The 24,126-nt window shown below is 49.7% G+C and overlaps 2 protein-coding genes across 3 annotated transcripts in view; one reads left to right on the top strand and one right to left on the bottom strand.

Annotated features, from left to right (window-relative positions):
* Positions 1-4,681: 4,681 nt before the first annotated feature.
* SNAP29 (synaptosome associated protein 29) lies at positions 4,682-23,980 on the bottom strand. Its single transcript, XM_003132993.5, has 5 exons — positions 23,613-23,980; positions 16,094-16,290; positions 13,895-13,980; positions 12,339-12,437; positions 4,682-9,300 (listed from the first exon to the last, which is right to left on the bottom strand). Exons 1-5 carry the CDS (start codon positions 23,847-23,849, stop codon positions 9,143-9,145), a joined length of 777 nt encoding a protein of 258 aa, XP_003133041.1. The 5' UTR covers positions 23,850-23,980; the 3' UTR covers positions 4,682-9,142.
* The window catches only part of PI4KA (phosphatidylinositol 4-kinase alpha), a 102,249-nt gene continuing 101,647 nt past the window's right edge, over positions 23,525-24,126 (top strand). The window contains exon 1 of one of the 2 annotated variants that reach the window (XM_084993990.1): positions 23,525-23,899. The gene's annotated coding sequence lies outside the window, so the exon portion shown is untranslated. The remainder of the gene's footprint in view (positions 23,900-24,126) is intronic. The other variant, XM_084993988.1, reaches the window with a different exon arrangement.

The raw sequence follows: 24,126 nt of genomic DNA, 5'->3' as shown, positions 1-24,126 counted from the left end.
TTGCGTATTTCTTACTAGGAGTGAGGCTGAGCATCTTTTCACTCATGTAAGGACAATCTTCAGTATTTTCTGAAGCCCATAGCTAATTCTAACGTGCAACCTGACTTATACTTCCTGGAGACTTCCTAATCAGTTGAGATTTTCCATCTGAGAGAAACATCTTTTCCCCTCTTGTTGAGTAGGACAATGGTGATTGACCGGTCCTGCCTCTTAAAGAATAGGATTAGTTTTCTCCAAAGAAGACATACAGATGGCCAAAAAAAAAACAAAAAACAAAAAACAAACAAAAAAAAAACACATGAAAAGATGTTCAACATCACTAATTATTAGAGAAATGCAAAGCAAAACCACGATGAGGTACCACCTGACACTGGCCAGAATGGCCATCATGAAAAAGTCTACAAACAATAAGTGTGAGAGAGGATGTGGAGAAAAAGGAACCCTATTACACCGTTGGTGGGAATGTAAATTGGTGCAACCACTGTGGAAAACAGTATGGAGATTCCTCAGAAAACTAAAAATAGAACTACCATTTGATCCAGCAATCCCACTCCTGGGCATCTTTCCAGAGAAAACCACAACTTGAAAAGACACATGTACACTCCAATGTTCATTGCAGCACTATGCAATAGCCAAGACATGGAAACAACCTAAACATCCATCAACAGAGGAGTGGATAAAGATGTGGTACGCATATACGCAATGGAATATTCCTCAGCCATTTTAAGGAAAGAAAGAATGGCATTTGAAGCAACATGGATGGACCTAGAAATTATCATGCTAAGTGAAGTCAGTCAGACAATGAGACATCAAATGCTACCACTTACATGTGGAATCTAAAAAAAGGACACAATGAACTTCTTTGCAGAACAGATACTGACTCACAGACTTTGAAAATCTTATGGTTGGAGTTCCCGTTGTGGTGCAGTGGTTAACGAATCTGACTAGGAACCAGGAGGTTGCGGGTTCAGTCCCTGGCCTTGCTCAGTGGATTAAGGATCTGGTGTTGCCGTGAGATGTGGTGTAGGTTCCAGACTCGGTTCGGATCCTGTGCTGCTGTGGCTCTGACGTAGGCTGGCAGCTACAGCTCCAATTAGACCCCTAGCCTGGGAACCTCCATATGCTGTGGGAAGCAGCCCTAGGAAAGGCAAAAAGACAAAAAGACAAAAAAAAAACAAAAAAAAAAAACTTATGGTTTCCAAATGAGACAGGTTGGGGGGTGGGGAACGCACTGAGAGTTTTATAGCATTTGTAAATGCTATGAAATTTGGTTGTGATGATTTTTGTATACCTATAAATGTAATAAATTCATTAAGTAAAAAAAAAATAGTGTTAGTTTGCCTCTCATTACAACTTTCAATCCATACTATAGCATTTATGTCCCATCAGTGGGGCACGATGGCCTTCCTGTAACAGAGCCAGAACTAGAGAGCTTTGCCTGAGAGCAACCAGGACTCATGCTTACACACTGTGAGTCTCCCATCAAACCTGGGCTCACCACCTGTATTTGAGGAAGTTTCTTAAAATGGCTCTTCATTGTGCTTTCATGGTTTTAAGGGCACAAAGTCCTTTTTTTTAACCTCCCCCACCCCGCACCTGTGATATGTGGAAGTTCCTGGGCCAAGGATAGAACCCAAGCCACAGCAGTGACCTGACCTCCTGCAATGACGATGCTGGATCCTTAAGAGCTAGGCCATCAGGGAACTCCCTGAACATTTTGCTTCTGAAAATGTAAACTTTGCTTTTGTTTAACCCTCAGATCACCCGGGAGCCTCTCAGTCTACCTCTAGGGCAGTCTATTCAAAAGTAGTGATGGCTCAGCTCGGGGTTCAACCCTCTGGCATCGGGCATGCAGATCAGTCCACACCTGCAGCACTAGGCAACTCAGTAATTGGACAGTTTACTCATCATGGAGTCATAGTGTAACCATCCTTCCCTGGCAGGCTTTCTGCTGCGGTAGTTAGAAATCCTGATTCAAAATCCATGACAGAGGAGTTCCCGTTGTGGCGCAGTGGTTAACAAATCCGACTAGGAACCATGAGTTTGCGGGTTCAGTCCCTGCCCTTGCTCAGTGGGTTAAGGATCCGGCGTTGCCGTGAGCTGTGGTGTAGGTTGCAGACGCAGCTCAGATCCCGCGTTGCTGTGGCTCTGGTGTAGGCCAGTGGCTACAGCTCCGATTCAACCCCTAGCCTGGGAACCTCCATATGCCGCGGGAGCGGCCCAAAGAAATGGCAAAAAGACAAAAAAAAAAAAAAAAGACAAAATCCATGACAGAGCTCCTGCCATGGCTCAGTGGTTAACGAACCCAAGTAGTACCCATGAGAATGCAGGTTTGATTCCTGGCCTCCACTCACTGTGTTAAGGACAAAAAAAAAAAGACACACAGTGGGGGAAAAAATGTATACATGTAAGAATAACTTGATCCCCATGCTGTACAGCGGGAAAAATAAATAAATAAATAAATTAAATAAAAGACACACACACAAAAAAAGACAAAAGACAAAAAAAAAAAAAAAAAAAGAAGTCACACCAGTAAGAGTACTAGTCGTTCCCTCTAACCCTGTATTCAGGCAGCTCAAGAGCTGGGACATCAGGACCCTGGGTCTGCCTCTCCAACTGTCTTGGTCTAAAACACCTGGAGGATTTTGGCTTAGGGGATTTTGGGAGGCTACAGTCACCCCAGGCCTCACCCTATTCAGTCATGAAAATGCCCAGTGGAAGAACGGTTGCTTCTTTGTATTCCTCTTCAAGTGCAAAGAATACTTCCTCCAGAAACTTTCAGAGAGATTCCCTTTTCTATCCCTGACTTGTGACCCATCAGGTCACATGCTCATTCTTAAAGTGACCCAGAGACACAGTGGGTCACCCTTGCCTGACTTACCCCAAACAAGCCTTGGGCTTTGGCATCAGGAAAAAGAAAAATGACTTCTGGGTAGATATTCAAGAAAACTGGGCTAAAACTCCCCCTTCCTAGAATTCAGAAAAGCTCTAAAATCCTACAATAATGGACATTTAGGTGATGAATATACTTAGCACAAGTATACTGAACACTTTCTGTGAGCTGGGATTGGAGTGCAAAGATAAACACTCCATGGAATTACTGCTGTGATATAGTGGCTTAAGAATCCAACTGCAGCAGCTTGGGATATTTGATCCCTGGCACACTGCAGTGGGTTAAGGATCCGGCATTGCCACAGCTGCATCTTTGATTCGATCCCTGGCCTGGGAACTTCCATATGCCATGAGAATAGCAAAAAAAAAAAAAAAAAAAAAAGGTGTTCTGGTTACTGTCTGTAAGAAACTAGCCCCTCTGGCCATCCGGAATCCCCATTTGGGATCCCAGAGGTTGTGTTGTGCGCTGGCTCCCCTAGAAGCTCTGATGTCTAAGGAAAGCATTTTAAAAAAAGTCAATCAACCCCCAGGAAAACTTGATTTCTCAATGGTCTGGAGGTGTCCCTGGCCTTGGGGGTTCTGGGTTGCTTGGAGCTGCCTCTGTGGGGGAAGCAGCTTCTTGCACATTCGCAGCGACTTGCTTCACTGCCAGCTCTTAGCCTACTTTCCATTTGGGTCCTGCCCAGACTTTGGGACATTTTTCGGAGGATCTGAGGCACTAAAGGGCAAAGACCAGTGTCTCCTCTGCTCTGAGCCCCAGTCCCACACTTCTGCCTGGTGACCCGGGCCAAGGAACCAGACTGGCCCTTGGACTTGTGGCTTCTCACTTGCCTTCCTGGGATCTGCTGTCCAGGGGGCAGGGCTGCTCTGGAACTCCAGGCACACAGTGGGGCCCTGTCCTGCCTGGTGCCACACAACCACGCAGCCATTTGATGACTCCAGGGCGAGAAACCCCAGCACTAAGAAACTCAGGAGTTCCTTGGTGGCTCAGCAGGTTATGGATCTGGCATTGCCACTGCTGTGGCTAGGATTTGATCCCTGGCCCAGGGAACTTCCACATGCCTTGGGGGCGGCCAAAACAAAAACATACATCCTAGAGAATGTGTTAATCACTAGGGTCCTTCTTCTGAGCCCCCATCTCAGCTGGCCTTTGACAGCCCTCACTCTCCCACCAAGAAATTAGCGCAGGGAGTTCCCATTGTGGCACAGCAGAAACAAATCCGACTAGGAAACATGAAGTTTCGGGTTCCATCCCTGGCTTTGCTCAGTGGGTTAATGATCCAGCATTGCCAGTGAGCTGTGATGTAGGTTGCAGACACAGCTTGGATCTGGTATGGCTGTGGTGTAGGCAGGCAGCTGTAGCTCCAATTAGACCCATAGCTTGGGAACCTCCATATGCCGTGGATGTGACCCTAAAAAAACAAAACAAAGAAATAAATTAATTAATTAATGCAGAATCCTAACTCCCACTTTACAGAGGGAATTAAGTTAAAGAGAGGTCAGGGAGTTGGGAGAGGGGGCCCTCATCCAGTATGACTGGTGTCCTTTCTAAAAAAGGGGAAATGTGGACACAGGGATGTCAAGGTGAAAATGCTACTGTTTGGCTGGTAAGCCTAAAATATCAGATCTCTGGCCCTTGACAGTGAGCGTGTGGATCCCTGACCCAGACGGTGCTGCAGACGGGCAGGAGGCAGGACACAGATGATGTGATGCCGCTCCAGGAAAGACTCTTGTTCATAGGGTGCCAGGTGGCAGTGAGGACCAAATACAAGAAGACTCAGCACGGGGGTGGGGGGGGCACAATTGACTAAAAAAGTCACACTTTATTTTAAGGAATATGATCATTTGCTGAGGTGAAGGCAGGAAGCATAAGAGCTGTTCTGACACACCCTCTGAGCAGGGAGCCCCTCCCATGTGCACTTTTAATGACTGGCTCATCATTCTGTTCATGAGACACTTCAACCATCAGAGCCGAAGATGCTTTATGATACTAGTGACTAAACATCCTGCAGAAAAGGCCTATGTAGGCAAAGTATAAGATTTTTACTAATTGGTATAGTGTACACTCAAAATCACATATTCACAAAAACAAGTTAGAGAGAGAAATGAAAATGCACTTCTTTTCTTTTCTGCCACCTGAGTTAAATTCAGATCTCCTTTCCTACAGAATGCAAAAAAGACACTCATGAGGCAATCTGCCGCTGCTACAAATCACTGGATGGGTAGAGTTTCCTCCAACGGGGAATGTACTTATTTATAAGTTAGTAGCACACTTCACATATAATGGACCTCAAGTTAGAAAAGCCCCTTTCTGGAAGGCACAGTTTGTTTCCAGTTTTGACTTCGGATATGCGGATCCGGATGGACAAGTTGGTTTTGTCTCACTGAGAGCCCAGCCTGCAACCAACCCCAGCAGGCACCTCCGAGTCTCGGATAGGTGCATCTAAAGGGCAGTTCTCTTCTGGTCACAGTCACGACAAGCAGATATGGAGGCTCCTCAGGCCTTTCTGTGTTCTCTGCAAACGTGAGCAGCTTTTCTGTGCAATGCCACTGGCCCTCTGTGGGGCTGGAAGCTGGGTGAGGGCCCAGCAGAGAGCTGCTGCCTGGCTTGAGGCTCTCAAAGGCCCTCAGCCCAGGCCTTAGAATAAGAGGTGTGAATAAGAACAGGATAGAGGGAGTTCCCGTTGTAGCGCGGTGGAAACAAATCCAACTAGGAACCATGAGGTTGTGGGTTTGATCCCTGGCCTTGCTCAGTGGGTTAAGGATCTGGCGTTGCCGTGAACTATGGTGTAGGTTGCAGACACGGCTCGGATCCTGCATGGCTATGGCTGTGGTATAGGCTGGCAGCTGTAGCTCCGATTTGAGTCCCAGCCTAGGGACCTCCATTTGCCACAAGTGCAGCCCTAAAAAGCAAAAAAAAAAAAAAAAAAGAGAGAGAGAGAGAGAGAGGGAGAGACTATGGTGGCCCTCCCATTATGTCCAAGGAAGACATTTCTAGAAAAGTGAGTGGGTTAAGGATCTGGTGTTGTCACTGCAGTGGCATGGGTTCAGTCCCTGGTCCAGGAACTTCCACATGCCATGGGAACAGCCAAAAAAAAAAAAAAAAAGAGAGAGAGACATAAAATAAGGTGCTACTCTGCTTCAAGTCAGAAATCACTAATCCGGAGTTCCCGTCGTGGCGCAGTGGTTAACGAATCCGACTAGGAACCATGAGGTTGCGGGTTCGGTCCCTGCCCTTGCTCAGTGGGTTGACGATCCGGCGTTGCCGTGAGCTGTGGTGTAGGTTGCAGACGAGGCTCGGATCCCTCGTTGCTGTGGCTCTGGCGTAGGCCGGTGGCTACAGCTCCAATTCAACCCCTAGCCTGGGAACCTCCATATGCCGAGGGAGCGGCCCAAGAAATAGCAACAACAACAACAAAAGACAAAAGACAAAAGACAAAAAAAAAAAAAAAAAAAAAAAAAAAAAAAAGAAATCACTAATCCTATTATGAGAAAGGAAGGCTGAAGAGACAACTGGCAGTAGCCTTTATGTGTATTTACTTGAAAAAATAAGCCCAGGTCTGAGGTATGTTGAGTAATCTCCATGGAGACCCATCAGTTTCTGCCTGATGGTGCTGAGCAGAGACAGTTATCATGACATAGGCGGAGGAAGATGTCCAGGAGGAAAATGGATGACACATCACCCACCTCCTGATGTCACACTTCGGGGCAGCCTTTTTACTGAAAGCCCTGGGTGTGGGCTGGGAATACATTTAAAATTCTTCCTTTTCCCAGTTACCAAGAGAATCATCATGATGGGCAGGTGTGGACTCTGAAGACCCTCTACCATATCCTCATGTCCTGGAAGAAGGATCATATCCAGTGATGAGGATAGGATACCTGGGGTGGCTGCCACAAGACAGAGAGCTCTCTGGTCACCCACTGGGCTGCTGTTGTTCCTCCAAGGTTATGCATTATAGGATGAACTTTTATATCTGAATTGCTACATAAACAATAACACGTCTCTGCAGCCCTTTCAAGATTCTCCTTCACTGTCAGGGACCCTGTTCACATGCTATGAACCAGGGTGGTGAAGGCCGCAGGACTGCTGATAGGTTTCAAGTGGAAAGGCACTGAGATTTTAGAGTTTCCAACCTATTTTTTCCTATTAAAATCAGGCCCTTTTGGGGAGCCCCCATCATGGCTCAGTGGAAACGAATCTGACTAATATTCATGAGGATGCAGGTTCGATTCCTGGCCTCACACGGTGGTTAAAGATCTGGCATCGTGAGCTAGGGTGTAGGTCATAGACACGGCTCGGATCTGGTGTGGCTGTGGCTGTGGTGTAGGCCAGCAGCCACAGCTCCAATTTGACCCTGGCCTGGGAACCTCCATATGCGTTGGGTGGGGCCCTAAAAAGACAAAAAAAAAAAAAAAAATCAGGCCCTTTTGAGGTCCCTGATATGGCACAGTGGGTTAAGAATCTGGCATTGTCTCTGTGGTGGCGAGGGTTCAATCCCTGGCCTGGCACAGTGGGTTAAGGATCTGGTATTGCCACAGTCGTGGCACATGTCTTAGCTGTGACTTGAATTTGATCCCTGGCTGTGGGTGTGGCCAAGAAAAGAAAAAAAAAAATCAGGCCCTTTCACCAAATAATTTGCTTTTAAAGACTAGCACCTTGTAAGGAGTGCCGTTGTGGTACAGTAGGTTAGAGATCCAGCACTGTCACTGTAGCAGCTGGGGTTGCCACTATGGCACGGGTTCAAACTTCTACATGGTATGGTGTGGCCAAAAAAAAAAAAAAGAGAGAGAGAGAAGAGACTAGGGCCTCATGGCTTCAATTATTTTGTTGGAGGTACCAACACAAAGAAATTCAATGTAGGTACAGAGATAAATTTAAAGTAGTGTTTTTAATTTCTTTTCTTTTCTTTTCTTTTTTTTTTTTGTAAAATGAAAAGAGAGCAAGCTGGGCCAGTTAAAAATGGGCTTTTTGGAGTTCCCATCGTGGCTTAGTGGTTAATGAACCCGACTAGCATCTATGAAGATTCATGTTCAATCCCTGGCCTCGCTCAGTGGCTTAAGGATCCAGTGTTGCTGTGAGCTGTGGTGTAGGTTGAAGACATACCTCAGATCCAATGTTGCTGTAGCTGTGGCGTAGGCCAGCAGCTATAGCTCTGATTGGACCCCTAGCCTGGGAACCTCCATGTGCCACAGGTGCAGCCCCAAAAAGACAAAAGAAAAAAAAAGGGCTAATTAAAAAAACCAAATAATCTTGAAGTTCCCTGGTGGGTCAGCAGGTTAAGGATTGGTGTTGTCAGTTCTGTGGTGTGAGTTTGATCCCTGGCCTGGGAACTTCTGTATGCTGTGGGTGTGGCAAAAAAAAAAAAAAAAAAAAAAAAAAAGGCCAAATCTTTCTATGCAAAGTCGGCCTCGTTTGTGGAGCTCTCGGCCTAAAACTGGGTGGCACAGACCAAGTGAGGAGTCATTGCATGCTGCCAGTAGTGCAGGAAGAGCAGGTGGGACTCCAGACAGGACAGGAGACTCCAGGCACCAAATGACCCTGGCTGGCCTGAGGCCTGGCCGACCCCGAGGATAGACAGTCAGCCCTCCAGGGCTCCCCCAGTTGCCTACATATTTTCAGGCATGACAGTAAGAAGGGCTGGTCTGAAGCCTTCCTGCTTGTATAAAACATCTGCTGAGGGAGGGCAGAAGCCAGGAAGGGAAGAGGTGACACCTGTCCACACATCCATCCTGAACCTGATGCTGGGCTTTCTCCTGGGGCTCAGGAAGTCACAATATGCTTAGCAGGGGTTGGGGGTGGAGACTGAAAACAGGGTGTGAGGAGGGAGGACCCCCCCCCCACTCCCAACAATGGGTCACATGGCCAGTGCTGACTCAGGAAAGCCTGGGATGAGGGCACCACAGACGGAAACAGGCTGGCGGCTCCAGGGGGCTCCAGGCTGCCGCTTGGCCCACATCTGTCCAGATGACTCGGCTCCTCCCCTCACTCCAGCAAGAGGTCAGACCCAGGTGTCCGGCCAGGCTACTGCGCTCAGACTACCTCTCCACATTCAGCTTAGGGAACTGGGACAGTGTCAGCTCTGAGAAAAGGGGTGCACACTTCCTCTTACGACAAAATCTCTTGAGAACCCCGGTGACAATGTTTGCAAACACATGTTAAATCACATTCAAAAGTAATGAGCGAAGTTTCCAGGGAATTTAAAACACCTTTCAAATCTTTTCATCACTATGGAGTGGAAATCCTTTGTCTTCAAAGTTGGCGCACTTTTTTCTCCGTGCTTTTTATGTTGATATCCAGTTTGTCCACTTTGGTTGTGAGGCGGTCGAGAATGTCGTCCTGCTCCTCGATCTCCGTCTGCATGCCCAGGGCAATGTCCTTCAGACGGCCCAGGCCCACGGACAGCTCATCTGTACAGAGGAGAGCACAGGCAGCCTAAGCAGAGAGTCCTGGCCCCAGCTCACCTCTCTAGATGCTCCCGCAGGGGCCCAGCACACCCAGTCTTCTTCCTTCTAAGATGTGCTGGATGCCAGGGCTTTGGTCATCTTTCAAAACAGGTGCCAGTGAAAAGAAAGTAGTAAGTGCTCAACTCAAAAGCTGCCTATCCCTGCCGCCCACTCAAGATGGCCACTCAGCACAATGGTGTTTGTCCTCCCAGCGTCTAAAAGTTCATACAGATCTGCACAATTTTCAGCTGCCTTTGAACCTCCCATCTCCAGCTCCTGAATGGTGGATCAGGCGCAGGTCCAGAGTGGCAAACCTGAGGACCCCTGTTTGGAAACGCATCTGAGACGGAACTGAAGCTCTCTCTGTCTGACAGGAGCCCCAGCACAAACCTGCTCTGGCCCCAGGTTCCCCAGTCTATTCTGCAAGTGGCAGGAGAAATGGGGGCTCTGACCCTGTCCTGCCACTGGGGTGCTTTACCAGAAGACTCATGAATGACAGATGTTCCCACTGGACCCAGGTTCTGTGAGGTCCCTTTATCTATGTTATGAAAACTCATGCTTTCCCACATTCACACGTGCATTGCTGCCACTCCCAGATCCGTGAACAGATGTTCCCGGGTACGACAGCTAGCTTGCATTTCCAAGGGCTGGGCTGGACCACTTCCTTTGTCTACTTGGTAGTTGGGGAGGCAGTGGCCTCTGCATAACCTGGGTGCATAGGCCCTGCAGCCGAGGGTCCCTAGGCAAGAGGCATTAAGTACAAAAGGTGCTCTGATATCTGGGCCAAGCCCCAGGTAACTGGAGTGCAATTTTTTTTTTTTTTTTTGGTCTTTTTGCCTTTTCTGGGGCCGCTCCCGAGGCATATGGAGGTTTCCAGGCTAGGGGTCTAATTGGAGCTGTAGCTGCTGGCTTACGCCACAGCCACAGCAACTCGGGATCCGAACTGCATCTGTGACCTACACCACAGCTCACAGCAATACTGGATCCTTAACCCACTGAGTGAGGCCAGGGATTGAACCTACAACCTCATGGTTCCTAGTAATTCGTTAACTACTGAGCCACAACAGGAACTCCTGGAGTGCACTACTTTTGGCAAAGGTTCTTTTTTTTTTTTTTTTCTTGGTCTTTTTGTCTTTTTAGGGCTGCATCCATGGCATTATAGAGGTTCCCCAGCCAGGGGTCCAATTGGAGCTGTAGCCGCCAGCCACAGTCACAGCCATAGCAACTCGGGATCTGAGCCGCATCTGCAACCTACACCACAGCTCACGACAACCCCAGATCATTAACCCACTGAGTGAGGCCAGGGATCGAACCCAAGTCCTTATGGATGCTAATTGGGTTCATTAACTGCTGAGCCACGATAGGAACTCCCAAAGGTTCTTCTGACAACTGCTTAAGTTCAACTGCTTAAGTTCAACAGTCAGGTGACAACTGCTTAAGTTCAAGTTCAACAAAATGTCCATAAGGAACAATGCCTATAAGGACGTGGTCAGCCTCAGGAGTATTTGAAGGGCTTCCACAGCACAGTAACATAAAGACAGCTAAGCATGGGGTTCCCTGGTGGCTCAGTGGGTTAAGGATCTGGTATTGTCACTGCTGTGGTTTGGGTTCAATCCCTGGCCAGGAATTTATGCACATTGTGTGTGTGTGTGTGTTTTTTTTTTTTTTTTAAAGGGTCAAAATATATGAATCCCTAGCAGTGGCTTTACGAATCTAAGCAGAATCAGGTTTTTAAATTAATTAAAAAAAATTTTTAGGCGTTCCCATTGTGGCTCAGCAGCTAACAAACCCAACTAGTATCCATGAGGATGGCGGTTTGATCCCTGGCCTTGCTCAGTGGGTTAAGGATCCGGCATTGCCCTGAGCTGTGGTGTAGGCTGGAAGCTGTACCTCCGATTGGACCCCTAGCTTGGGGACTGCCATATGTGTGGCCCTAAAAGGACAAAAAAAATTTTTTTTAGGGCCACAACTGTGATACATGGAGGTTCCCAGGCTAGGGGCTGAATTGGAGCTACAGCTGTTGGCCTATGCCACAGTCACAGCAATGCTGGATCCAAGCAGAATCTGCAGACTACACAGCAGCTCACGGCAACACCGGATCCTTAACCCATTAAGTGAGGCCAAGGATCGAACCGCCATCCTCATGGATACTAGCTGGGTTTGTTACCACTGAGCCACAACAGAAACTCTAGAATCAGGTTTTTTTCAAAAAAGGTAGTCTTCAGTTCTATGCTTCCTAAAGCCTCTGCCTTTAGTTCTATGCTTGACTGAAGCCTGTGCCTTGAGCTCCATGGGTTACCCCAGGATCCAGCAGCTGGGACAGGCAAGAGGCTGTGCCGGGGTGAAAAGCCTGACAAGCAGGGCCATGTGGCAAGGGTCCCTGACAAAGATGGGTGTGCCAGGAGGGAGAGGAATTGTGCCCAGGGTAGTGGTATGGCCTCGCTAGCAGAGACTGTGGACAGCTGTCCCGGGGTCCCTGAGGTCCACACAGCCCTCCTTTGGGCCACTGTGTGCTGGCCAGTGCTGCAGGTTTGAGGACTCCCTGCACACCCCCAGTGGGCTCTACTTAGCCTTCTTCCTGCCTCCCTCCCCCAATTCCTGAATTCCACTCCCTGATATTTCCCCATCAGGCATCAATGACACCCTTTCCTGGTGGGGAAATTTTGTTTAGGGGTTGGTGGACTCGCTAGCGTCCCATGTTGGAGTGGCCAGATCCGCAGACATCCCTTCCACCTGGGCTCTAGGGCAGAGTCCAGGGAACTGAAGCAAGCAGGCAGATGAGAGGTGGGGATGGAAACAAGTGGACAGAAGAGAGGTAGAGACGGAGACAAGCAGACAGAGGAGAGGTGGAGACAAAGACAAGTGGACAGGCTCCAGAGATCAGGGGGGAGTGGTCATGACTCTTGGATTTGCTGAGAGGGGAGACAGAGGCAGACGCCAGTGGGCTGGGCACACGCTGCCCCGGGCAGGTGAACCTTGAACGTGGTGGTGCCCCGTCTTACCCAGATTGCTGTCGATTTTCTGATGATAGGCTTGGAGGTGAGGGTTCTTTGGATACGCCTCAGAGCTCACAGCAGATCCAGCCCCTCCAGGGATGCAGTCTGGATTCACAAGAAGACACCAGGAGATGGGTTAACTGACATCCCTTGAAATGCTGCTTTACAAAATCTTAGTCTGGGAAACAGGTGGAAGGACTATAATGGTCAGTTCTAAGGCCAGAGCGATGGCTGTGGGAGTGGGTTGGGGGAGGGGAAGGAGCCCTGGCAGGCTTGTGGGGAAGGGAGAGATGCTTCCTGGGGGCCTACCCTTCGGAGATCAAAGACCTCCAACCTCTGGAGGGCCTGGTCAGCCCCTGGTGCACAGGAAAAGAGACAGATTGACACATGTAATGACATAGCAGTGGTGTTGCATCAGGCAAAACCTCACGGCTCAGGAAAGAGGAATGTCAGATGATGCACATTTGCCCCAAGAATCCTCCTGACCTTCAGCTCCTGAGTTCACACAAGAAAGCCCTGTCAGGCCAGTTCACATCTTCTGGGGAATATCTCTTTCTAGATTTGCTGTATTTCCCCCCCAGCACGATTTACACAAGCCTGTTTTTTTTGTTTTGTTTTGTTTTGTTTTGTTTTTTTGCTTCACCAATTCTCTTAAGCTAATACACACCCTACAAATGAAACTCCTTTTAGTTCCTTAAAATTGTCTTTCGGTGCAGGGCTCTACTCCACTCCCTTGGGCACAACGAGCTGGCTGTGTTATGCACTTTAGTTCTCTCACTTCCTCTGTGGCTTTGGCCTTTCCAGATAGCTCTGTCTCTCTCCAATGCCTCCTCCACCAGGCCTCCCCTCGGCTGTGTCAATCACATGGCAGGGGGCACCTGGCTATTTGTGATGGGCCTGGCTCTCTAGGGGTCCAAAGAAGCCCCCAGGATGCCTCCACTCCTTTCCAGATAATGGCTGGTTCTGGGCTTGTCATTTGATACTGACAGGATGACCTGACACAAAACAGATTCTACCCTGCACTCCCATCTGCCCGGGCTTGAGGGCCACCACAGCAAACCCCCATAGACCACCTTCAGTTCTGGAGGCCAGAGCTGCAACCTGGGGCTCACTGGGCTGGCCTCTGGCTAGAGATTCTCAGGGAGAATCTGCCCCCACCTCCTATGGCTCCTGGAGGCCACGCCTCAGCCAGGGGCCCTGCCTTCACCTTCCAATCTCCCTCTTTACTGCCTCCTTCGCACGTGCAGGGCAGCCTTGCGGTTTTACTGGGTCCACCTGGAAAACCCAGGATCATCTTTTCACCTCAAGTTGGGCAACTGTGCTCCCTTTGTACCCACAACCCCCTTTGCTACATGACCTGATGTTCCCAGGGCCTGGGGCTGGGGTATGGATGTTTTAGGGGCTATGACTCCACTTACCACAGGGGTTTCCCTGCAAGCAGCCTTTCACACTCAGCTCAGAGCTGCAGTGCAGGCTCCCACTTCCTCCTCTCCGCCTCCCTCACCCAGCAGGTGCTCCCTCCACCCAACCCAAGTGTTAGGTAGGAAAGCAAGCCCACTGACCTGAGTCATTCAGCCTCCTGAGGTTTGGGTGGCTGGCCTGGAACCGTGCCTCCTGGTCTTTGCTTATACTTATGGCTTCTTTCAATCTTTGGATAAGAGTCAAGAAAAGAAAGAAATCTTTTAGAAGGGAACACCACCTCTGCCAGCATAGTCTTTTCCTGGGGTGCCTGTGTGAGAAAATCAAATGCCTCCTCCAGAAAAAAAAAAAAAAAAAAGGAGTTCCTTTCATGGCTCAGCAGAAACGAATCTGACTAGTATCCATGAGGATGCAAATTTGATCCCTGGCCTCGCTCAGTAGGTTAAGGATCCAGCGTTGCCGTGAGCTGTGGTGTAAGTCGAAAGCATGGATTGGATCCCATGTTGCTGTGGCTGTGATACAGGCCAGCAGCTACAGCTCTGATTCAACCCCTAGTCTGGGAACCTCCATATGCTGCAGGGGTGGCTCTAAAAAAACCAGGAAAAAAAAAAAAAAAGGCCTCCACTTTCACTTGCCTGCCCTGGAGCCCCACTGGCCCTGCCTGAGCTTCCCAGGTGGGTGGGCACAGGCCCCATGATGGCCTTGCAGGCACCCGAGCACAGGGTGTGCTTTTTGCTGCCATAGGCCAGTGGCCTGGAAGAGAACATGGACCATGGTGCCTTGCGCAAGCTGGGCACCAGCGTGTTGGAGCACTGGCATTGCTTGCACTTCAAGCCCACACCCTCCCTAATTTCCGCCCTATGTCCTGATCTGGGTGGTGGTCACAAAGGAGTACGCACAGGTAAAGAGTTGTAAGCTCTCCACTAAAGTTGTGTATGTGCTTTACCGTACATCATCTGCGCATTAGAAAAAAACAACAAACCTCTGTGTTTCAGAATTAAAGGGGAGACAGAGAGAGAGAGTTACAAAACCTGTATAACATTATATATTTTTTCTGGGTTAATTAAGTGTAAGAAGCTACAAAACCAAATGAATACTCTGATTATGAAAACGTCAAAAAGGGGGAAAAACTAAACTCTTTTTGTCTTTCTAGGGTTGCTCCCACAGCGTATGGAAGTTCCTAGGCCAGAGGTTGAATTGCAGCTGCATCTGTAACCTACACCACAGGTCACGGCAACACTGGATCCTTAACCCACCAAGCGAGGCCAGGGATCAAACCTACAACCTCATGGATATTACTTGGGTTCGTTACTACTGAGCCACAATGGGAACCACAGGAAAAAACTAAATTTTAAGTTTCTGTGTGATGGTAGGTAAGGTGGAGATTTTCTGTAATTCAACAATATCATTTTTATAATAAAAAACAGACATAGTGGTCTAGGATATGACTAGCAGTCATTTGTTTTAGTAGAAAAACATTTCTTCTTCTTCTTCTTTTTTTTTTTTTTTTTTGGCTTTTTAGGCCCACACCCACAGCATATGGAGGTTTCTAGGCTAGGGGTCGAATCAGAGCTACAGCTGCCAGTTACAGCCACAGACATGCCAGATCTGAGCCACGTCTGCAACCTATACCACAGCTCACAGCAACACTGGATCCTTAACCTACTAAGTGAGGCCAGGGATTGAATCTGCAACCTCATGATTCCCAGTCGGACTTGTTTCCACTGTGCCAAGACAGGAACTCCCCTCTCTTCTTTCTTTTGGCCACACCCATGGCACGTAGAAGTTCCTGGGCCAGGGATCAACCCTGCATGCACCACAGCAGTGACAACACTGGATACTTAACGTGCTGAGCCACTAGGGAACTCCCAGAAACTTATTTCTCTTATCTCTGAACACTTAACATTTACATGCCCATCAAAATTGCAGTATGACTTTATTAGATCTCTAGTGAAGACATTTGGGGAAAATAATCTCTAATTCAAAAATAATAACCAAGGGGCAAAATGGGTTAGGCATTGAAAAGCTGGAGGTAGAGTTTTTAAGGCAAAAATTCTGTGAGGTGAGCCAAGCTGAACTCTTTCTTTCAAATTACCAGTCTCAATCACTGGGGCAGAAATCTGTGGAACCTTTGTAGACTGGACAGCGATGACATCAATGTAATAAGGAGCAGTGGAGAAGGTTTCTTATTTCCAAGTATTTGAGGACCGATTCCTCCCAGTGAGTGACTCTCAGGGTTACCGGGTCCCTTAAAGCCCAGGAAGTGGCCTGAGTCTCAGCCCCCTGGCCCTGCATGAAGGCCCACCTTCTGTTACCTCATAGTAGGCTGAGCAGCCACCCACCTGCTGCTGGGCTCGGGGGCAAGGGTGCCGTTCTGTGTAGGCGAGGTCTCCACAGGTTTAGACTTGAAGTAGTTGACGAGCCCTCCGAACACACTCTTGATGCTGTTGATGTGCTTCTGGCTGGTCTTCAGGTCCTGCTCCATTTTGTCCACCATCTTCTCTGTGCGCTCCAAGGCCCCACGCTGACGGACAAGCTCCTATCGTGGGGGCAGGGGAGAGCGATGGCATGACAGAGACACAGGGCAGCTTGGCCAGCACGAGGGAATGACGAGGTCACCCATGTGCACCTTCCCTGTCTCTCCCTCCCGCCTCACCACTGCTTGCTCTTACTTGCTCTGGGGTTCCTGTCCCCCTGGCCTGGCCTATGAGGGGTCCAGGTGCAGGGCCTGGCAGCAGATCCTCTCTAGCCCCCTCCTCTCCCAGCCATGGGGACCCTGGGGACTTTGACTTGGGTTGTAGTTCCTGGATGTTCCCTCTCAGATACAGCAGTGCCGCTGGGCCACCTGGGCCTCTGGCCCTGCTCGTGTCTATTTCAGAAACTTTGTTCTGTTGTCCTTTCTGGCCCTGTTAGTGTCTGATTCCAGCCCATCCAGTTTCAGCTTTTAAACCTCTAACAACGGCAACCCTGACACAGGACCTTTGCACATCCTCCTTGCTCTGTGTTTAATGTTCCTCATGGCTCTGTTCCTTCCTCATTTGATCCAGCCTCTGCTCAGAGGACACTTCCTCTGAGAAGCCTTCCCGGAACACCTGCTGTGAAGAAGTCCTCTTTCATCCCTGGACTGCCTCCTTGGGCCCTGCTGGCTGTTGCCTACAGGGCCCCTCAGAGCAGCTGCTCCTGCAAGCCTGCCCCTGCCCAACAGACGCTGGAGGACTCTGTGGCCCTGGGGCCAGCCTGGCCTGATTCCTTGAGAGTTGAGACTTCTGGCCGTGGATGTGAACTCAGCACCATACCAGTGCTCATGCTTTTTTTCTGACCATACCTGTGGCATGTGGAAGTTCCCAGGCCAGGGATTGAACCTGGGTCAAAGCAGCGACCTGGGCCACAGTAATGACAATGCTGGGCCCTTAACTTGCTGTACCACAAAGGGACTCCAGGGCTCATACTTTTAAAATCTGGGGCAAACTCCGTTCAGCCTGGTCACCCCATGGTCTGCCTCTCCACCATAAGACTCCTAGGCTCGGATCCTCAACCTCAGGAGGCAGCCCCTGACCTCGGCCGCTTCCCTGTGGCTCTCAGTTACGTTAATAATGCAAACAATCCTTAGATGCTCTCTCCTAACTCCCCAAAACAAAGTCAGGAGCAATTTTACACACATAGCCTAGGAATTTGAAGGATTAAAAACAAAACTATAGGCAATGGGTTTGTTGGAGCCCATTTTTGAGATAAAGATGTCAATGGAAGCTCTTAGGGAACTTAGGGACCCAAAATATAACTTTAGTCCTGAATGTTTAGTGGGTGAGTTTTAAAAATATAATGTATAGGAGTTCCCGTCGTGGCACAGTGGTTAGCAAATCCAACTAGGAACCATGAGGTTGTGGGTTCGATCCCTGGCCTTGTTCAGAGGGTTAAGGATCCGGTGTTGCCGTGAGCTGTGGTGTAGGCCGCAGATGCGGCTGGGATCCCGAGTTGCTGTGGCTGTGGTGTAGGCTGGCGTCTACAGCTCTGATTGGACCCCTAGCCTGGGAACCTCCATATGCCGTGGGAGCGGCCCTAGAAAAGACAAAAATAAATAAATAAATAAATAAATACACACACACACACACACACACACACACACACACACATACATACACACACATATAGGCAATAAATGAAAACAATGGTTGAATTTACTATTCTATTTAAATCTGGTTGGAAATAAATTTAAAACTGCTGGGATTTACAGCCTTGAATATTTAAATGTTTTTCACCAGCTCATGAGATATGTCTGAAGAAACCATCAGGCTTTTTTGAGTAAAAGGAAAAAGGATTTTGGGACTGTGTCCTTCAATATGCTAAACAAATTTTGCAAGGGTGAATTTTCAGGGGGAAAAAGGAGCTACAAATTTATTGGATTTTCTGCTTCTTCCAACACCTGAAGCCTCGAATATGTCCATTGTGAGGGCGGTCTTTTGTAGAACGAGGTAAGCTAAAAAAATTAGGATTAAAATGACTTCTCTAGGGAGTTCCTGCTGTCGCACAGTGGATTAAGGATCTGGTATTGTTGCAGCCGCAGCTTGGATTTGATCCCTGGCCCTGGAACTTCCATATGACTTGGGTGCGGTTGAAAAAGAAAAAAAGAAAAAGTTAAACTGGAACAAAAGCTAGCCAGGGAGGTCAGGCTGGGTTGGCAGTGAGATGTGGGGTGGGTGTGTGTGTGAGAGATGAGGGAGGATGTGTCTCAAGGCCTCTTTGATGGCGCTTTGTTAGAGGGTTGAGGGGGTGGGAACAGATATCCATGCTGACAGAGCCCAAGGTGGCAGGTGGGTCTCTGTTGCACTGAGCTCTGGGCCTCATGGGCAAATGAACGAAGCACTGCCCATGCGGCTGGCTCTGCCAGTGGAGGCCCCACAAGCACTGGCTCCCTTATGGCATGAGAAATGGAAAGCTGAGCACTGAGGAGTCACAGGCCCAGGTGGGGCGAGAGCATTCCAGGCAGAAGGGGCAGTGGGGGTGGTGTGGAACCCTGACCCCCTTCAGAGCCCTGACCAGATTCTGCCTGAGTGCCTGAGGGGATGGTGCCTGCACCAATCATCTAGTCTGGAATTCATGATTAAACTTGGGTGTCAAACAGTGAGCAGGCAGAGGTTGGTCTGGAGTCAGTCTCTATGTGCAAGCGTACCACCAGGGATGCAGGAGTGGCAGCATGTGGTGGCCTTAGGTTCCCTGAGCATCACCCAGGGCAAAGGCAGTGAAGCTGCTATCCCAAGTGGCAATTGCAGGCTGATTTTTCAGGCCTGGGCTGCCCACCACTTGTGCAACGCCTTATCTGGCTCCTGACCCTCAGATCACCCTGATGAGTGACTTTGCTTCCCTGAGTCCTTGGACCAGCCTGACAGTCTGGGCCAGCAACAGGACCTATAATGGAGCCCTGGGCCACACGGTGGGGCCTTGGAGGGGCTTGAGACTGTGGTCAGCAGAGCAGGGAGCCATGGTTCCTGGCTGACAAAAGCCTGTGGGTTGTCACACATCACCTCTGGGAGAAGTACATGTTGCCCAGGCAACTCCAGGGGAGTGGAAACTGGAGGCTGGGTTTCCTGGGCACTGCCCACCAGACTTTCTCCCTTGAACCTTTACTCTGCATCCTTTTTTTTTTTTTTTTTTTGTCTTTCTTTTTTTCTTCCTTTATAAGGCTGCACCAGAGGCATATGGAAGTTGCCAGGCCAGGGATCAAACCAGCATCTCCCTGCAGTGACCCAAGCTGCTGCAGTCAGGTTCCTAACCCACTGCACCACAGCAGGAACTCCCTTTACTCTGTACCCGCTGCACCAAACCCACAACCGTGAGTATAACAGCTCTGCTGAGTACTGTAGGCCCTTCTAGGGAATCATTAAACCTGAGGATGGTCTTGGGGACCTCCAAACATCACCTCTAAGCAGCACCTCTCACTCTCAGAGGCAGAGGGCTGGAGAGCAGACAGCCCCTCGGTTTTTCCTGCACATGACCTGCTCAGCACAGCAAAGGTCCCCCATGGCACAGCAAAGGTATACCATGGTGGCCACAGGTGGATATTTCAGGAAGGAGCAGCAGATATGGCCAGATGCCATAGTGCTGGCATGGGATGTTTGACCTCCCTGGATGGTAACAACACAGCCTCATAAAATGCCTCATTACAGCTAAGAAGTCAGCAAGTCTGATGTTAGAACTTTCTAATAGGAGTTCCTATTGTGGTTCAGCATCAATGAGGACGCGGGTTTGATCCCTGGCCTCACTCAGTGGATTAAGGACTCGGTGTTGCCACTGTACCAGCTGCTCAGATGCTGTCTAACCTCTGTTGCTGTCTTCCTTGAACTGGGATCCTGACCCCACAAAACGTCATTGGCAATTCCTCACCAGCCAGAGGGGACGAGGGGTGCCCTGCACAGGTGGTCTCCCCGGGCAGGGTGGTGAAAGGGTGCACGAAGATCACGTGCAAGTAGGACACAAACAGGCTCACCCAAAGGTGCACACACTTGAAAGGCCCAGTATTAGGGGGCTGGCTGCAGAAACAGAAGGCATCCATTCAAGGGAACACGAGAGCCACAGAAACAGAGAGGGACATGTGAGGCTGCGGAATAGCCTCCAGCCCTACCAGGCAATGTGCGGTCAGGAATGCATAGAATGCCTCTGCTTCAGTTAGAATTTAAAAAAGGAAAAAGATGGTAAATATGCATCTATATACAGAATACCTCCACAAGGACACTGAAGGAACAGAAAGTGACCTGCTGCTGGCAGGCAGGTGGTGGGAGGAACCTTCACACACAGCCTGTGGGTTGGTTTTTTTTTTTGGCTGTACCCCTGGCATGAAGTTCCTGGGTCAGGGATCAAACCTGCACCACGGCTGTGACCTGAGCCACTGCAGTGACAACACCAGATCCCTAACCTGCTGAGCCACCAGGGAACTCTCTGTATGTTTTGAATTTTGAACCCTGTGTCTGGATTAGTGCTTCACAAAAATTAAACCTCAGTGGAAAAAAAGAAACAAATCATATCCACAAAACAAGAGACAGGTGGGTTACGTGTCTCTGTGGTCCTGGATTATGCTCACCAGGATGGCTGGGTGCCATCTGCTCTGCCCTGACTCTGTCCTTTGGGTCAGAACCCGAGGCGAGAGAGATAAGAACCTTCCAGATTTCTCAGAAAAAGGGGAGCTCTCCTTTGCTAGAAGTGACTTGACTATGTAATTTTCCTGTTGCTGCCAAGCTGGGACTGAATTATGACCTTCCCAACCTAATGCTTTTTGTTGTTGTTTTTGAGGGCTGCATGCACAGCATACAGATGTTCCCAGGCTAGGGGTCAAATTGGAGCTGTAGATGCCGGCCACAGTCACAGTCAATGAAGGATCCAAGCCACGTCTGCAGCCTACATCACAGCTCACGGCAATGCCGAATCCTTAACCCACTGAGCAAGGCCAGGGATCGAACCTGCGTCCTCATGGATGTTAGTCAGATTCGTTAACCACTGAGCCACGACGGGAACTCCCCGAGTTATTTGTAAAGTCTCCTGACCCTCTATAAAATGTGTCCTAGAGTTCCTGCTGTGGTACAGTAGGTTAGGTTAAGAATTTGGCTAGTCTCTGAAGTGATGTGAGTTTGATCATTGGCCTGGCCAAGCAGGTTAAGGATCCAGTGTTGCTGAAGCTGTGGCTTAAGTTGCAGCTGCAGTTCAGATTCAGTCCCTGGCCTGGGAACTTCCATATGCCTCATGTGTCTGAAAAAGAAAAAAAGAAAAAAAAAAAAAAGTCCCTTTTTTTTGGGTCTTTTTGCCTTTTCTAGGGCCGCTCCCAAGGCATATGGAGGTTCCCAGGCTAGCAGTCCAATCAGAGCTGCAGCCACTGGCCTATGCCAAAACCACAACAATGTGGGATCCGAGCTGCATCTGTGACCTACACCACACAGCTCACGGCAATGCTGAATCCTTAACCCACTGAGCAAGGCCAGGGATCGAACCCGCAACCTTATGGTTCCTGGTTGGATTCGTTAACCACTGAGCCACGATGGGAACTCAGAAAACTGTCCTGTTTTGGCACTGCATCAGGGCTGGGTGTCTGGCAAGCAATGACTAAGTTGAGAGGTTAGTTTAGCAGATGACTTGGGTCTGCTGAGACAGAGCTCACCTGCACCCTCCGTGGGGGTTTGGGGGGAATGAAAGAGTGATGAGAGAGATTCAAAGTCAATTTGGAGAGTGGTGGGGGAGAGGGGTGCTGACCATTCCTGCCTCCCAGGGCCTCTGATAATTGAGAACTGATTCAAACCAGGAAAAATTCAATGTGTAATCACATTGATGACAAAGCCTGTCACCAGCCCAGTCATGATCATGCTGTACTTCTCAGAGCAACACCTGGCTTGGCCACACCAAGCCTCACAGCCTGAGGTGCCACTCTGCCTTTGTTCTCACTGGTCCCCATTGCTAGGAGAAAGCCAACTTTGGGAGGCAGCAGGGGGCTTGTTACCACAATCAGTATGAAACAAGTCCATCCTGTTTTTGGTGCTCTTGACCTTCCCTCTGCCCACACCAGGTCCTAAGTTTCTCCTCCAGGCCCTTGCCCTGGAAGGCTTCCAGGCCATCACGTCCCTGCTCAGGAGCCCAGGAGCTGCAGTGTTTGGCCAGTGCCTTTGCATGGATCCTCTTTTCCCTGGGAACACCCTCTCCCTCCTCTTCCTCCTCCTATCTACACCTTAGCCTTAATAGCCAAATTCCAGTGTAACCTCTGCCACCATCTTCTACTGTATATCATTTTGATTTCCTACTTCATTTGTTTTCAGTTGCCAAATATGTCTTTTCAAGCAGTTCTTAGTTGGCTTCCTTGAGCTGGGGATCCTTAAGTGACCCACTCCTCTCAGGGCCCTAAGGCCTCAGGCATTCCTCCCAAATCTAAGTCGATACCTTCCACTGAGACTCGAATATAGGAACCAGTAGACATACGCTAAACTTCCTTGATGAGGCTGAAGACAGGCAGGTATGACAATGAGGGAGCCAGTAACTGGGAGAAGTGGGGAAGGGAAATAAGCCAAGCAAGTGGCTATGGGAGAATGATGCGATATACCTCAAAACTGTAAGTAACCAGGTCAGTAACTTTGCAGAGAAAAGAGTTAATGAAAAGACCCATGGGGTGAGACAAAGCTTTAGCTTCCAGAGCTACAAGTGCTTAAGATGAATCATTCCTAGCTGATATTGCTGTAACATGCTATTAAATTTTTAAAAACTTTAAAAAGGTCCAACTCTGAAATCGTCTATGAATGGAAAGAGGAACTGACAAAGATGAAACGGAGCAACAGATCATCACAGACCACACAGTGTCAGTCTCAGACACCTTCGTTTGTATTGGGAAGGGAAGGGAAGGGAAGGGCTCCCCACTCTACTGGGCTCTGGCTCACTCAGCAGTCGTCCAGGCGGAGAACTCAACACACCTCAAGGCGAGGTGGAAAAGCCATCAGTTTCGGGGAAGAACTCAAGGCCCATTTCCTCGGATGCTTTCAGACACTAGCAGTCACAGTCCTTGCTAGGTCACTCTGGCAGGATTCAGCCTGGATGCTGCCCAGGAAATCGTGTAAGAGAAACACATTCTCCACTTCCCTAATCGGGTCTGCTATTCAGAACCTTTACTCGCCTAGATAGGCCAGGGCATGGAGATTGCCTGTGTACTAGAAGTAGAAAAAAAAGAAACTAGGCGACTAAGAGTTCAGCGAGGTTGCCGGAAGCAAACCGCCCCTTTCGAGTACTTTAGACTTTTCTTTACCGGGCTGACAGATCGTACCAACCTTCCAGCCGCTAAAGCGCTAGGACCCTTCCCAGCCCACTGGGCGACCCCAATAACACAGGGGACCGCGGACTCACCTCAGAAGAGGCGACTCCTATCCTCTCGGACTCGTACATGAGGGACAGGGACCTTCCCGTGCTGGCGACCGTGGCCTCGGCCCGGCGCAGCACCTCCTGCCGCAGGGCCTGCTGCCGGTCAGCGGGCGACTCGGGCCCGTCCGTGAGGTTGCGGGCATCAGTCCACGGCGCTGGCCGGGCGCCCTCGTCCTCCGCGTCATCATCGAACGGGTTATAGCTTCTGGGGTAGGCCGACATGGCGGCGGTGCTTGGCCCGCGGTGGGCCGGAGGAAGGGGGCGCGGCCGAGGTGAGGGGGGGCACTGGGGGCCGCGGGCTAGCCAAGGCCCCAGAGAAGCGTCGGTTCGCTTGCTGCCAGCACAGCGCGAGTTCTTTCCGCCTGCAGTGCGTAGAGGCCCCGCCTCCGGAGTCGACCATCGGGTCCCGCCACGGGGGGAAACCACGCCTCGCGCGCGGCACAGCGGCCGCCCTGCCCCCAACCCCCGCGGGCAGTGGAGCAGCCCGCGGCCACGCCCC

The sequence above is a fragment of the Sus scrofa genome, chromosome 14, assembly GCF_054392235.1.
Source record: "Sus scrofa isolate SSC_HxYL_T2T_F1_AM1 chromosome 14, Sscrofa_HxYL_maternal_Yorkshire_Landrace_v2.0, whole genome shotgun sequence".
Lineage (NCBI taxonomy): Eukaryota > Metazoa > Chordata > Mammalia > Artiodactyla > Suidae > Sus > Sus scrofa.
This window is presented reverse-complemented; position numbering and strand designations above follow the sequence as displayed.

What these genes read in the sequence shown, in the direction of transcription:
- SNAP29 (XM_003132993.5), bottom strand. Translation starts at nt 23,849, where the DNA reads ATGTCGGCCTACCCCAGAAGCTATAACCCGTTCGATGATGACGCGGAG. An exon ending in CAGGAGGCTGAATGACTCAG is followed by an intron (nt 12,438 to 13,894) that starts GTCAGTGGGCTT and finishes TTGTGAATCCAG; the next exon opens with ACTGCATCCCTGGAGGGGCT. An exon ending in GAAAATCGACAGCAATCTGG is followed by an intron (nt 9,301 to 12,338) that starts GTAAGACGGGGC and finishes TCCTCTGTACAG; the next exon opens with ATGAGCTGTCCGTGGGCCTG.